The sequence below is a fragment of the Rhinatrema bivittatum genome, chromosome 3 (genome assembly GCF_901001135.1).
Source record: "Rhinatrema bivittatum chromosome 3, aRhiBiv1.1, whole genome shotgun sequence".
In the NCBI taxonomy this organism is placed as follows: Eukaryota; Metazoa; Chordata; class Amphibia; order Gymnophiona; family Rhinatrematidae; genus Rhinatrema; species Rhinatrema bivittatum.
This window is the reverse complement of record NC_042617.1, coordinates 244,927,750-244,941,100: the sequence shown is the minus strand read 5'-3', so window position 1 is coordinate 244,941,100 and position 13,351 is coordinate 244,927,750. Positions and strand designations below refer to the sequence as shown.

Sequence of the window (13,351 nt, the reverse complement as noted above, 5' to 3'; positions counted from 1 at the left end):
TCAAAGGGGCTTATCCAGATAACTTCTGTGTTTTCCAGATAAAGCTCAAGGTTTGAATATTTTCCCCACTTATCTGGATACATTTTATTTGGGTAAGCCATTATCCGGATACTTGGAGGCGTGTCGGGGCAGAGTTGACTTAGCTGAATAATTTATCTGGCTAACACTGATATCTGGAGTTAGTAAAATAAGTTATTCAGCTAATCTAGACATTCCTTTGAGCAGGGGTAAAGTTATCCAGGAATGTTTTGCTGGCTAAGATAACGTTACCTTAACTGGCTGTATTCATATAATATAGCCAGTTAAGTGGTGACTGATGGAGAAAAAAAAAAAAAGAGTAGCCAAGCGAACATCCCAGCCCAATCTCCCACAACAGTGAAACTGTTGAAGGGCACTGTGCCCAATTCCCGCCCCCCCCAACAGATTGTTATAAAGTTTAGAGCCTCTTGGCCCACGGAGCAAGCTCACCCCTCCCAATGCTTTCTCGAAATATATCTGCCCTTCTCAGCTCCCCACTCCTCCAACCCAAACCTTCCTGCTTATAAGGATTAAGACTACAACTTTCAAGAGCAGATTTCTTAAAGTAATTTTTATTTAGGATCAGAATCAGAACAAGGACTTCTACGATTTGTTAAGATTCAGTAATTTATTTTTAAGGGTTTTTATCATCAGTTAAGGATAATTTATTAGGTATTACAAAAATATATAGCAATTGCTTTAGGTGATGCAAGACAGTTAGATGCGCTCTTACACCTTCTAAATTATAACAGCAGATCAATCAATGGTAAATCTGCACAGATTTGTTAATTCACAAATCCTACCATATAATTAACTCCAGATTGCTTAGGATAAATTCTCTGATCTTCAAAATGTTATTAGGAGTTAGAGTCTGTTTCCTTACCACACTGATACACAACCAGTGATTGAAGTCTGGTGCAATCTCTTTCCCTATAGGCAAGCAGCTTCTCTGCCAGACAGAAACACGGTGTCTGCAGCTGTAGGCTTGTCCCAAACAAGGCAGAGATGCAGGCTGATCACAGGAACAGGAGTAAAGATGCAGCCTTTGGGCCGGATTTTAAAAGGGTTACACGCTTAAGTTAAGCGCGTAACCCTTAAAAAAACCCCTGCGCGCGCCGAGCCTATTTTGCATAGGCTCGGCAGCGCACGCAAGCCCCGTGACGTGCGTAAGTCCCGGGGCTTTGCTTGGGGGGGCATATCGGGGGCGGAGCAACGTTCGGGGCATTCCGGGGAGCGTTCCGGGGGCGTGGTGCCGGCCCGGGGGCGTTCCGGGGGGCATGACCGAGGCCTCCGGACCAGCCCCTGGGTCGGGTGATGGCGCGGCAGCAGGCCACCTGCTTCGAGCAGGCGTAACTTGTGCGATAAAGGTAGGGGGGGTTTAGATAGGGCTGGGGGGCGGGTTAGGTAGGGGAAGGGAGGGGAAGGTGCGGGGGGGTGGAAGGAAAGTTTCCTCCGAGGCCGCTCCGATTTCGGAGCGGCCTCGGAGGGAACGGGCAGCGCGCGCAGGGCTTGGCGCGCGCAAGTTGCACAAATGTGCACCCCCTTGCGCTCGCCGACCCGGGATTTTATAAGATATGCGCGTATCTTATAAAATCCGGCATACTTTTGTTTGCGCCTGGTGCGCGAACAAAAGTACGTGTGCGCTTTTTTTAAAAATGTACCCCTTTGGGTAGAAATCATCTGCTCTGTAAGTCGATGTAGGGGTCTCCAGTCAAGCTCTGGATTACTCAAGAGTTATTCTCAGGGACTGTTGATAAATCAAGCTTTTATTTGTGCAATACAACACTGAGTGCTATAACTAATCAAATGATCATATAATGAATTGTTTTATAGCTATATTTTGAAGACTTTGGGTATCAAATTCTATGGAATGCGAGAGGTAGATCAACTCGGAATTGTCAAAGTGATGGAGGAAACACTTAAGTACTTGGTAGGCAAGTAAGTAAACAAAAAAAACCCACCTATGTATCTGTTTGAATATAATTTATTTTTCATGCTAAAATGGCAAAAGATGTCATGCATAAAAAAATGTGTCTACAACATAAAATACTTTTTCCATATTTTTCAAAGTACAAACTTTAAATAATATAAAACCTCTGCACATTAAAACTTTCTACAAAAATAAAACAAAAGTTTCAACAGTGAAAAGACTCTGCAGAATCCAAGCGGTTGGCTCAGATCTTATATTGGACAGGTAACGTCTCAAGCCATGTATGGACAATTTGGATTTCCCTATAAAATGAACACTTGCTACCTAGCTGCATAGGAATCATGTGAAAGTTCTGAGCTACCCCCTCCCTGCACGCTTACCTCACTTTCATGTTAAATGCTGTCCAGCATTTGGTCATCTTTCATAGGAAGTCAAAACTTTATACAATCTTACATACAGTAGGGAGTTTAAGGATTTTTTGCTCTAGAATAAAATGTCCCAATTCCATGGTTAAATTTCTGATGACTTGAGGTTGATATCAAAAGCTTTTGTGCTTGACTTTCCTTCAGTGTTCCTTCAGTGTTTTTTTTTCATCTATGAAATTCATAGAGGAACAGGAATACTAATTGAAAAATCTTAATAACCTTGCAGTATTAAGTGAAATAGGGAAGTAGAATGATTGTTAAAATCAAATACCAAGCAATTTATAGGTGAAAATATTTGGGGATTGTAATGACAATGGCAAAACAACTCGCCCTTTAGTCATGTGGTTTTATGAGTAAGGCCGCCACTAAGATAATATTGTTCCTTAATACATTATTTCTTATCTATTATTGTAATAAATATTTCATCAACTCTGAAAATCCTTTCTGCGATTGTTCTCACTGAAGATGGAATGGATTTCTAGCAGTAAGAGAATTCTTCACAACAACTGCAGTTAGAGCATCAAATAATTAGCTGATGTGTTGCTTGGATATTGTTTGATAGTGAAATTGAGATACATACACATTTCAATAAGAAGCTGTAGAAAAAGATCATAAGGGATTTATCTTTGAACAAGGGCCTGCAAGCTTTTTTCCTTTTCTCTGTAGATACAGACTAATTCACTTTAGGTAACTGGGAACCATACTGTGACATTAGAATAAACGCTGTGACATTACTGCTATGACAAGTACTATAACTTAGGGCCAGATTTTCAAAGGGATACGCGCATACCCCCCAAAAACCTGGCCGAAGAACCCCCTGCGTGCGCCGAGCCTATGTTGAGAAGGCTCGGCGGCGCGCGCAAGCCCCGGGACGCGTGCAAGTCCTGGGGCTTTCCTGGGGGGGGGGGTCGGGGCATGCCACGGTGGCACGTCATTTGGGGGTGGGGCTGCGGGTGTGGTTCTGGCCCGGGGGCATGGCCGAGGCCTCCAAAATGGCTCCTGGGCCTGGGAATCATGCGCCGGCGGCCGGCCCAGCGCATGCAAGTTACCAAGAGGTAGGGGGTTTAGAAAGGGCTGGGGTGGTGGGTTAGGTAGGGGAAGGGAGAGGAAGGTGGGGGGAGGCGGAGGGAACGGAGGCAGGCTGCGCGGCTCGGTGCGTGCAGGCTGCCGATTTTGGGCAGCCTTGCACGCACCGACCCCGGATTTTAATGGATATGCGCGGCTATGTGCGTATCTATTAAAATCCCGCGTACTCTTGTTTGCGCCTGGTGCACGAACAAAAGTACACGTGGGTGCAGATTTATAAAATCTACCCCTAAATGTTTATATAGGGCTTCAAGGCATATGCAGTACTATATAGATACACATCAAAGATGGTCCCTGCTCCATGGAGCTTAAAATCTATTCAAGATAGGCAGTCAAAACAAATAAGTTGGGGATTTCGGGGATGGGGAAGAGGGGTTCAAGATTTAACTATCAAAAGTGGGTTAATAGGTAGCGTTTAACTGAGGACAGGGAGTATTTTATGTAATTGAGGAAAGTTGCAAGAAATTGGGCCTCTGCCCTACTAACAATCTGGTAAGCTCCAACCTGAAGTGTCACAAACAGCTCTAATTTCTGACATATTCAGTAAATAATCATGAGATTTAGTTGCAAAGAATGACTCTAATTTGTAATGAATTCTTATATATTGGATATCCCAATAAGAGTTGCTGATAACACACTAGAAAGGGAGGTTGCCATTGATCTAGAGCAGAGGGGTCAAACTGTGGTCCCTAAGGGCTACAAACAGGCCTACTTTTCATGTTAATCAAAATGTAAAATGTTATATATAAATTAGAGTGAATAACAAGGGTGTCAGAAAAGGCCAAACAAACGTCAGTAAATGAAAAGTACATTTTCTGTGACAATTAATGTCTATGTCAAAAATCAGATGCTCTCTGTGTCAAACTTTAATACACAAATCATAGGTTATGAATTATAATAATCTTGCAATCTCAAAATAGGCACTACCAGCTAAAAGGCTTGCAAAATGCCTTATGCCAATCATGCATCATCATGTCTAAAACAGACCTAAAATAATCTTTGTTTTCCTTACATTGTAAATAAAGTTATCATTATCTTATCTGTGCTCAGCAATTTCCCATTTATCTTAAGTTGCAAATATAAATTTATCTTATCTTAGCTGTCTTACCCCCAGATTCATCAAAATGAGATAATGCATTGGCTAAGAAAAAGGGGTGTGTATAGAAATTTTATAATTATTGCACCATATGATAACATATCACTTTGCATTGGTAGTAAACTTTTCATGCTCTGTGATAATTACTATTTTGCATCTTGCGCTGAGAGAGAGAGAGAGAGAGATAGAGATTCATTCTTTCTTAAAGAAATGTGCATGTAGTTCTGACTACTAAACAATAGCAGGGAAGTTTTAAAAAATGTTTAATATCATCACAATGAACACCAACCTCCCTAAGAATGCAGTTGAACTGAACTAGCCTGTTTCCCTCGGGAAAAATAAAATTTAAAAACAGAAACAGCAATTGTGAGTGTAGATGCATCAGGAGTACATGAAATGTATAAGCCAGGAGTCATTGGGTGATCTATCATCTGTGTCAGAAATGTGAATGAAACTGGATAAACAATGCAAAGGTTTCCAGGAATAGGGGTGGGACGATACATTTACAGAAGGGATCACACAGTCCGATGTCCTGATCTTATCAGGCATGTTTTCCTATAGGAATCCAGACTAAAATTTAGCATATTTACTCCTGGGGGAATTCTGTGCAAAAAACTTAAAATTCTGCACACAAAAACTTAAAAGTCTGTATACTTTATATTGGTCAAAATAACACAATATACATGACAGTCTTTAAGTAATTAATTAAAAATATAATACAGAAAAAAATTATTACTTAAAGATGCAGAATTTTAAATATTTTGAGCAGAAATTCCCTAAAAGTTCACTGTAAGAGTGTCCCTTCCACTCTCCCTACTCCCCTGGCCACTTTGCCTTCTAAGGCCCCAACTTCTCCAACTGCCAGAATCTCCCCCTTTAGCCTCAACTCCTTCAACTCTATCTCCACTCCCAGAATTTGACCCCTCTCTCAGTACTGCCCTTCACACAGACTCATGTCCTTCCCTCTCTCTAGTACTCATATACATCTCCTTATATAGGCTCCCTCACTCGCACACACACATCCCCCTCATACAGGCTCCCTCTCTCTCTCTCGCACACACACATCCCCTCATTCAGGGTCCCCTCTCTCTTGCACAAACACATCCATCTCCTCATACAGGGTCCCTCTCAATCTGTCACGTGCACACACACATTTCCTCATACAGGGTCCCTCTCTCTCTCTTGCACACAGACATCCCTTTATACAGGGTCCCTTTCTCTCTTGCATACACACCCACAGGCTCCCTTTCTCTTTCACGCATACACCCTGACACACACCTTCACACAGGCTCTCTCTCACACATACACAATCCCTTCACACAAGCTCCCTCTCTCACAAACAAGCACCCTCACATACACACAATCCCTTTTCCACACACACCAGCTCCTAGTCTCTCACACATATACACACTCCTTCCCAATCTTCTCATATAGGCTCCCTCTCTCTGGCACCCACACTCATGCATCCTCACACATGCCCTCTCTCACCACCACCCCCCTGGCTTGCAATCTTACACACACACACACACACAATCTCTACACACACTCACTCTCACTGGGGGCCTTCATCTTTGCTGCAAGTGGGATGGGCTCCACTCGTGGCCTGCTGGGGCCTTCACTTTCACCGTGAGTGGGATGAGCTCTGCTCATGGAATGCCAGGGCCGTCACCTTCGCCGCAAGCCAGACGAGCTCCACTCGCAGCATGCTGGGGCCTCCTCCATCTTCGCCAAATTCTGCCCAGAAAATGGCAATTCTGTGCAAGGGGGGGGGGGGGGGGGCTGGGGGAATTCCACGCAAATTCTGCACTCCGTAGTAGCGCAGAATTCCCCTAGGACTACATACTGCATCCATCAAGATGGTTAGATTGATTAATCAAAATAAAGAGAGAGAGAGAGGGCTCAGAAACAATTTTACTTTCTTGGGGTGAAGTTTATGTCAGGAATGGTGAACTCTGGACATTATGTTCTGTGAGTAAACCTGATTTTCAGGATGACAGAAGTATGTAAAGTAGTAAATACTGATAGCAACAGCCTTAAAAGCCAACAAATTTCATACCTATTCATTGATGTTGTGGAAACCAGACCTATTTATGGCTTCAAAGACAGATGTCTGGCAGACTGGCACCACTGGACTATCATGCAAACCCTGTTGGCACAGCATGTCTTTTAAGCACATATAAGATGCTTTGGTCTAAGGGCTGACAAACTGCTACTGTTTTTAAAACTTGGGATGTATCTTCAACACTAAACATACACATTTTATCTTTAAAGAAAAAAGAGGCCAATCCACTTAAGTTTTGATGTTGATGGCCTGGATCCCGCTGTGACACCAGCTACAGGCACACCTGTTCCTGGAGGACTGACATATAGAGAAGGAATGTATATCACAGAGGAGCTTCATAAAACAGGTACATTGGCAATGCAGTTTATTTTTATTAGTGCAAACCTTTGACAGTCATACTTATTTAAGTTTTGTTTCTAAAGCTTCCAGCAACTTATATTTTTTCTTTGAGCAGAAAATCAGTTACTGCAATTATATGATGGTTTTGCTTGTCTGCATCCAAAAAAAGGATCCTAAAAGGCTTCAGAATAATAGCTTAATAGCAGCGCACAGATGTGAACATTCTTTATTTTCCACATGAATAATATCAAAATATATCTCATTAGCTCCCAGAAAACCTTCTTAAATAAATTGGCAATCACAATGAGGTACAGCAAGATATTCTGATACAAAATACATTTATTTATTGTTCCATACATTTATTTATTTATTTATTATTTTTATTATACCGAGTTTCATGATAGGAATCACATCAACCCGGTTTACAATTAACAATGTGAGTAAAGGCAGAGAGTAACATAGTAAAACATTTCCCAATTCAACGTCACATATAGAATGAAACTTAACAGATATAATAACAATATTTAGGATGTGAGAAAGTTACAAAAAACTAGGAAAAATAACTAGGATCTGAAAGGGGGAGGAAATTGAAGGAAGAATATTAACATTTTAGCCAACTGTATCAATTAATAAATATGTATAGTATTATAAAAATATAGATGAGTAGCAAAAATGATCAAATATGATGCTGTTGTGAAGTATAATAATAAGATGCTGTTCCCTCCCAGTCCGCTCCTTTATTGGAGCGGACTGGGAGGGAACTGGGGAAGGTCCGATCACGTTGCCGCACGCTTCTAAATAAAATCCCCCCATTGCGCGCATGACTCAGTACCCCATGTGCATGTTAATGAAATTGGCGCGTCCATGTGTACGTGCCGGGAACTGCGAGTCCCTTTTAAATTTACCCTTTCATTTATGAGTGATAATGCAGAAGGGTTGAATGGAAAAGTCTGCATTTTGCAAATGATCTTACAATTGGTAACAAGGTAGTCATGCCAAGTGTAATAGAAAAATCAGGAGTGATTTAATGCAAAAACAAGTGTAGAGTTAATCATTTGGGGCACAGAAGTGAAATGCAGCCTTACATAATGGAGGGTGAAGTACCGATGTACACGAAACAGAAGGATCTTGGGCTGATTCTATTTGATTATCTACAACTTGCAAAACAGTGCATTAAAGGAGTGGCAAAAGCTAAAATCATGGTTGGATGAATAAGACAGCATATCATTGTTTTAGAAATCACTGGAAGATTTCACCTAGACATATGCCCCATTCCAGAAGCCACATTTCCAAAAGGATGTGAAAGAACCTGGGTTCATTTCCTGGCTCAGGTCTTCAGCTCACCCGGTCAACTGGGGCTAGGGTTGCTGTGAAGTTCCTTGTGGGAGAGAGTCATAGTCACCGCATAATGACAACACTTACGGGCCAATACAGTACAGTGCTCGCTTCGGAGCGCTGGCTCTCCCACCAATTTTACTGTATCGGCCTGTCAGTGACTGGATTTAAGGCCCTTGATTGCAGGGTTCTGGAAAAATCCTGGAGCATGATACTGGCTGAGTACTGTTACTTCAGGTCTTCAGGCAATTATGTACCTAAATTACACCAATTTTCAAAGGAAAATTACGTGTATAAATCTGTTTTGAAATGATCCTGGCGAAACTATGCACACATAATTACACCTACTATTTGATGCATATAGTTTTGCTGAGAAAGTTTACACACATAGGAGTGAATTTTCAAAGAAGTTAAATGCGGAAAAGTACCAATATTCAAAATCCATTTACGGGCATAAAATCTTTTAAAAATTCAGCTTTACGGAGTGGATTTTTAAAGGAGTTGCACATGTAACATCAGCAATTTTCAAAAGTAGCTTTTCCATGCATAAATCCTTTTGAATATTTCCTCTACACTTTTTAAAATCAGGAAGTATGTCGGTAAATCCCAACCTTACCCAGAATCCAACCCCTAAACACTTCTCCGCTATGTAAAAGTATGCACAGAGAAGATAACTTTCAAATAACTCCACACGGCCCCATACATACATGTATATAGCTGCATGAAGATCTATGAAAATATTTTATGACCTGTGTATTCTATAAAATACGCATATGTCTACCCCCAAGCATGTGAATTCCTGCACTGCATTGAAAGTACACACTTTTCCTACTTTTAAAACATATGCATGTGTATTTTATGTACAAAAAAATCACGATTTGCTCATGTAAAAGCCTATTTATGCACAGAAGTCAGTGTATTTTAAAACATGCACGTCTAATTGAAATCGTCAGTTTGCTGAAGCCTCCATCAGTTCACCCAGTCTTTCTCTAGTTCATCAAGACCCTTCTAGTTCTTCTCTCTGAACTCCCCCCAGTTCACCAGGCCCTCCCACCCAACCAATAGCAGACAATAAACGAGTCCGATATCAATCACACAAGATAATTAGGTTTAAAATGACACATACGTTTGCGCCCATATGGCTTACAAATTAACAGCTTGTGCACGTACCTCTTGTCCGTATCCCAGAATGCTCCTTTTTTACGTGTAAATGTACACGTGAGACTAAAAATATTTGCAAGTACAACAAGCTACTTATGCATGTATATGCTAATTTTATGCACATGTTTATGCGTGTATCAGTTTTTCTAAAGACCATTTCTATAGGTAGAGCACTACTTTACCTGCCAAAGTCCCTTTCAAAATTACCCTCCCTAGTCTGGCAACCTCTGCAGTATGGCAGTTTCACAACTCTATTTCATTTCCGTGTGAATTGATTCTGCTATTCCCACTTTTGGTCTCATTTCCCTCTCCCCCAATATTTTCTCCCTTTCTTTTCTTCCTTTAATCCAGGGGTCGGGGGAAGCTGCTTGCCTATACGTAGGCAAGCAGGAATAGTGATGACTTATTCATGCTTTATGGGATATCTGAATGAGATTTCATATAAGATCGCTTTACTTGCATTGAGGAAAGTGGCTCTAGGATGAAACGTGATTGACTCCTGCTATATTTAGTAGAAATATAAAATGCTCCAGTACCTTTTTAAAACACTTCCCCCTTCCCCCTCACATCAGCACTTTATTCTACTTTGTTGCCATGGCTGTCTATATTGTTATTGGAATAAAAAATCTTAGACCTTGCCTGTGTAGTGACTGACAAATGCCCATGTGGTTATTCCTGTTAAAGAAACGGCCTTCTGAAAGTATTAATGTATGCAGTAGAATATTAGAAAGCTTTTGTGAAAAAGTTCAATAGCACACATTACATATATCTCCTTCAATAACCTAATTAGGCTATTTCTGTGCACTGCTATAGGCTACAGCACAGATTGTAATTACATTTTTAAAGCATTTCTACTGTGATATTTTCTCTTGCTGAATGGAGAAACTCAAGTGTTTCTAATTAAGGTCATCAAAGCATAGGAGAAACAGTTTTGCAGCAGAGCCTGAAAAATGTTCCCCATTCAATTTCACAACTTATATTATAGTACATATATGGCAACATTCACAAATTTTGAGGAACATTTTTTGGAAGGGAGAGAAATTTGCTTTCATATATTACCATATTTCAAAGGTGAAAAAAAATTTAAAAATCAGCATGATTAGCAAAAAAAAAAAAAATAAAAAAATAAAAAATATATATTTCACCTTCATCTAAGGGTCTTGATAGAACCAGAAAGAGAGAGCTCATGAATGAACCCTTTAATTTCAGGAAGACTGGTGGTGAGGGGGGTGAAGGTGAGGCAGAGCATACAAAATCCACCCAACCTATCCTCCCCCCACCCTGCATTGCCAGTAGTGCAGGAGATAGAACTAACAAGAATAGAGCCCCGGTGCATAACAACTATTATAAATATACAATTAAAAAGTAAATATTGACATAAAATAGTCAACAATTTAAAAACATTTCCTAAATAATTGAAACCTTTAAAAAAAAATCACAGAATGCAATATTTAAAATTAAAATAAGTTTTTCTACCTTTGTCATTTTTCTCATAATATTGTGCTTTCCTTATGTCTAACTTCTCCTACTTCCTTTTCCTCATTCTCTGTTCCTGGCTGTTCCTCCTTTCTTCAGCTCATTTGCTTTCTTCCATCTCTCCAAACTGCCCTTCCCAATACTCCAATCTCCCATTCTTACTCTGACCCAGCTAGCAATCTTCTCTTCTTTGTCTCTCACTCATCTCCTTCCCATTTTTTCAACCCCATAGGTAATCCATGAGACTCATCTTTTTAGAAGGCAAGGGAGTCATCAGCACCCTGGATGAGCTCTCCTCCTCTGTCAGTCTCTATTCCATCTGGCCTGACCATGTAGCTCACTGTGTCACCTTTTTTCCTCTTTGGAAGCCAGTGGGATGGATTCCACCAACCATCCCAACTACATTTCTCCCTCATGGTGAACCTATCTGTGCTCTGTCTGCAATTTTGATCCACTTTGGATTAGTTGGGGTTTCCTTTTCAAGCAATTTTTGAGGAGGTTCAGCCTCCTCAAATCTCTTATATCCATTAACTATGCTCACCCCTTTCTCAACTTCCTGCTCTCAACATTTTCCCATTCTCTCATGTCCTTTAAAACATATGGCTTCTTCTCTCTATCTCACAACTTTCTATTCCCCTTCTCCTTAACCTCTCTTGCCGTTCCCTGCCCTCCATTTATTCCACTTCCTCTCGCTCATCCTCTCTCAGTCCTCCTTCTCTTCCCAATATCCTACATGACTCATCTACTGCTTCCCCCACTGGGGTCACTGCCAACAGTAGGAGAGGTTGCATGCATGGCACAACAGGAACAGAGGTAGAAAATGTGGGTTCATTATCCCTTATCCTCATCAAGTCTGCATGCACTTTCTCAGTGTACTGCAGGGAGAGAAAGGGTTGCAAGCAGGGACAATGAGCACCAGGTCTCCAAAGCCTGCCCTTGTAATTCTGCACCACCACACACTACAGACTCAGGAAGGACTATGTCTCAAGAAGAAAAGAGCTCTTTGTCTTGATCAAAGGCAATTGCCTACTTGTTTAGTTGAGAGACCAGACTGCCCAGGAATCTCCAAGATGACTTGATCTGCGCTGTAATGATTCTTTTGTTTGCTATTACACTAGAATATTGATGTTATAAATTTCTACCAAATACGTTTATAGTCAGATGATATTATTACACAAGATTTTACATGGTATATTCCTTTTGATTTGGGTCTAAAATTGCTATTACTTTCTATAGGAATGCTTTCGACAGTAGACATGATGGAGGTCAATCCATCTCGTGGAAAAACAGAGGCAGAAGCTGCAGTAACAGTTGACACTGCAATCGCTATGATCTTATCCAGTTTTGGAAATGCACGAGAAGGCGTTCACAATTCTAATTATGTCATCCCTAATCCAAATTAATCTGCTTGGTAATTTCCATGTATTTTACCAATAAACTTTTAAAACTCTAATATATGTGTTAATGAGATAAAATGATAATTTCATTTAATGTAAGAAATATTTTTCTTCTTTATGTCAGACAAGAAACAAACTGCAGGTAGAATTAATAATAAAAATCTGAGGCATTTCATTACCTACATGGGAAAAAAGTTCACTTACTAATAAAAATGATACATCTTTAATACATAGAGGCCTATGTACTAAAGATTTTTTCACATCGTGTCTCTATGGAACAAATGCTTAATATATAGGGGCCTATATCTATAGATTTATAGTTTGTTCAAGTCCAAACAATAAAACATGATGTCAGAGACAAACACCAATATTTACAAAGGTATGTTATATATTAATGTGCATTATTTATCACAGGCCTCATTATTGCCTATAGGTCCTGAGGTAAATAATACACATCGTCATGTATTAACTCATAATGCACCTTTGTAAATAAGGGTAAAAGTGTATCTCCTTTATACCCTTAAAAAAAAACACCAAAACTTTTGGAAAGCACAAAAAGCAATAGGCTGAAATGATACGTAGAGTGCTAGTTTTTCTATATGGATAAATCTGTTTTGGATTTTTGGGCATAAACTTTTTATCTGTTCCTTTGCTCTTCTGGTTTGCTGGCTTCATAAACTGTTCTTAATTGTGTACTGCTGCTTTTCATCTGTTTATAGTGAAAGCTGAGCAAATGATAGAGCTAACTAATCAGGGAGTAAGTGTTAATATCATTTATCACCACCAAGATTAGTGAGAGTGATTGGCAATCTTCTGTTATGATATACATGTTGACAGTTTATATTGTTCTTAAATTTGATTGTGTCCCAAGTTGACATTTTGAACCCTATATTTTTATGTATTTTATGAACCCCTTACATCTTTAGCACAAAGGGCACAATATCAGAGAGTGTGAACTATTCTGCAGTTTGGTTTGGCATCATATTCTTCGTTGCAAAATGTGTAATTTATGGTATGAATTTCAAC

At 40.1% G+C, this 13,351-nt stretch overlaps 1 protein-coding gene across 1 annotated transcript in view; it reads left to right on the top strand.

Annotated features, from left to right (window-relative positions):
* ARG1 (arginase 1) overlaps positions 1 to 12,767 on the top strand; it is a 40,867-nt gene extending 28,100 nt beyond the window's left edge. Inside the window, exons 6-8 of the mRNA XM_029594393.1 lie at positions 1,852 to 1,956; positions 6,827 to 6,963; positions 12,165 to 12,767. Of these exons, the coding sequence (XP_029450253.1) occupies positions 1,852 to 1,956; positions 6,827 to 6,963; positions 12,165 to 12,331 (409 nt within the window). The 3' untranslated portion in view covers positions 12,332 to 12,767. The remainder of the gene's footprint in view (positions 1 to 1,851; positions 1,957 to 6,826; positions 6,964 to 12,164) is intronic.
* The last annotated feature ends 584 nt before the right edge of the window (positions 12,768 to 13,351 follow it).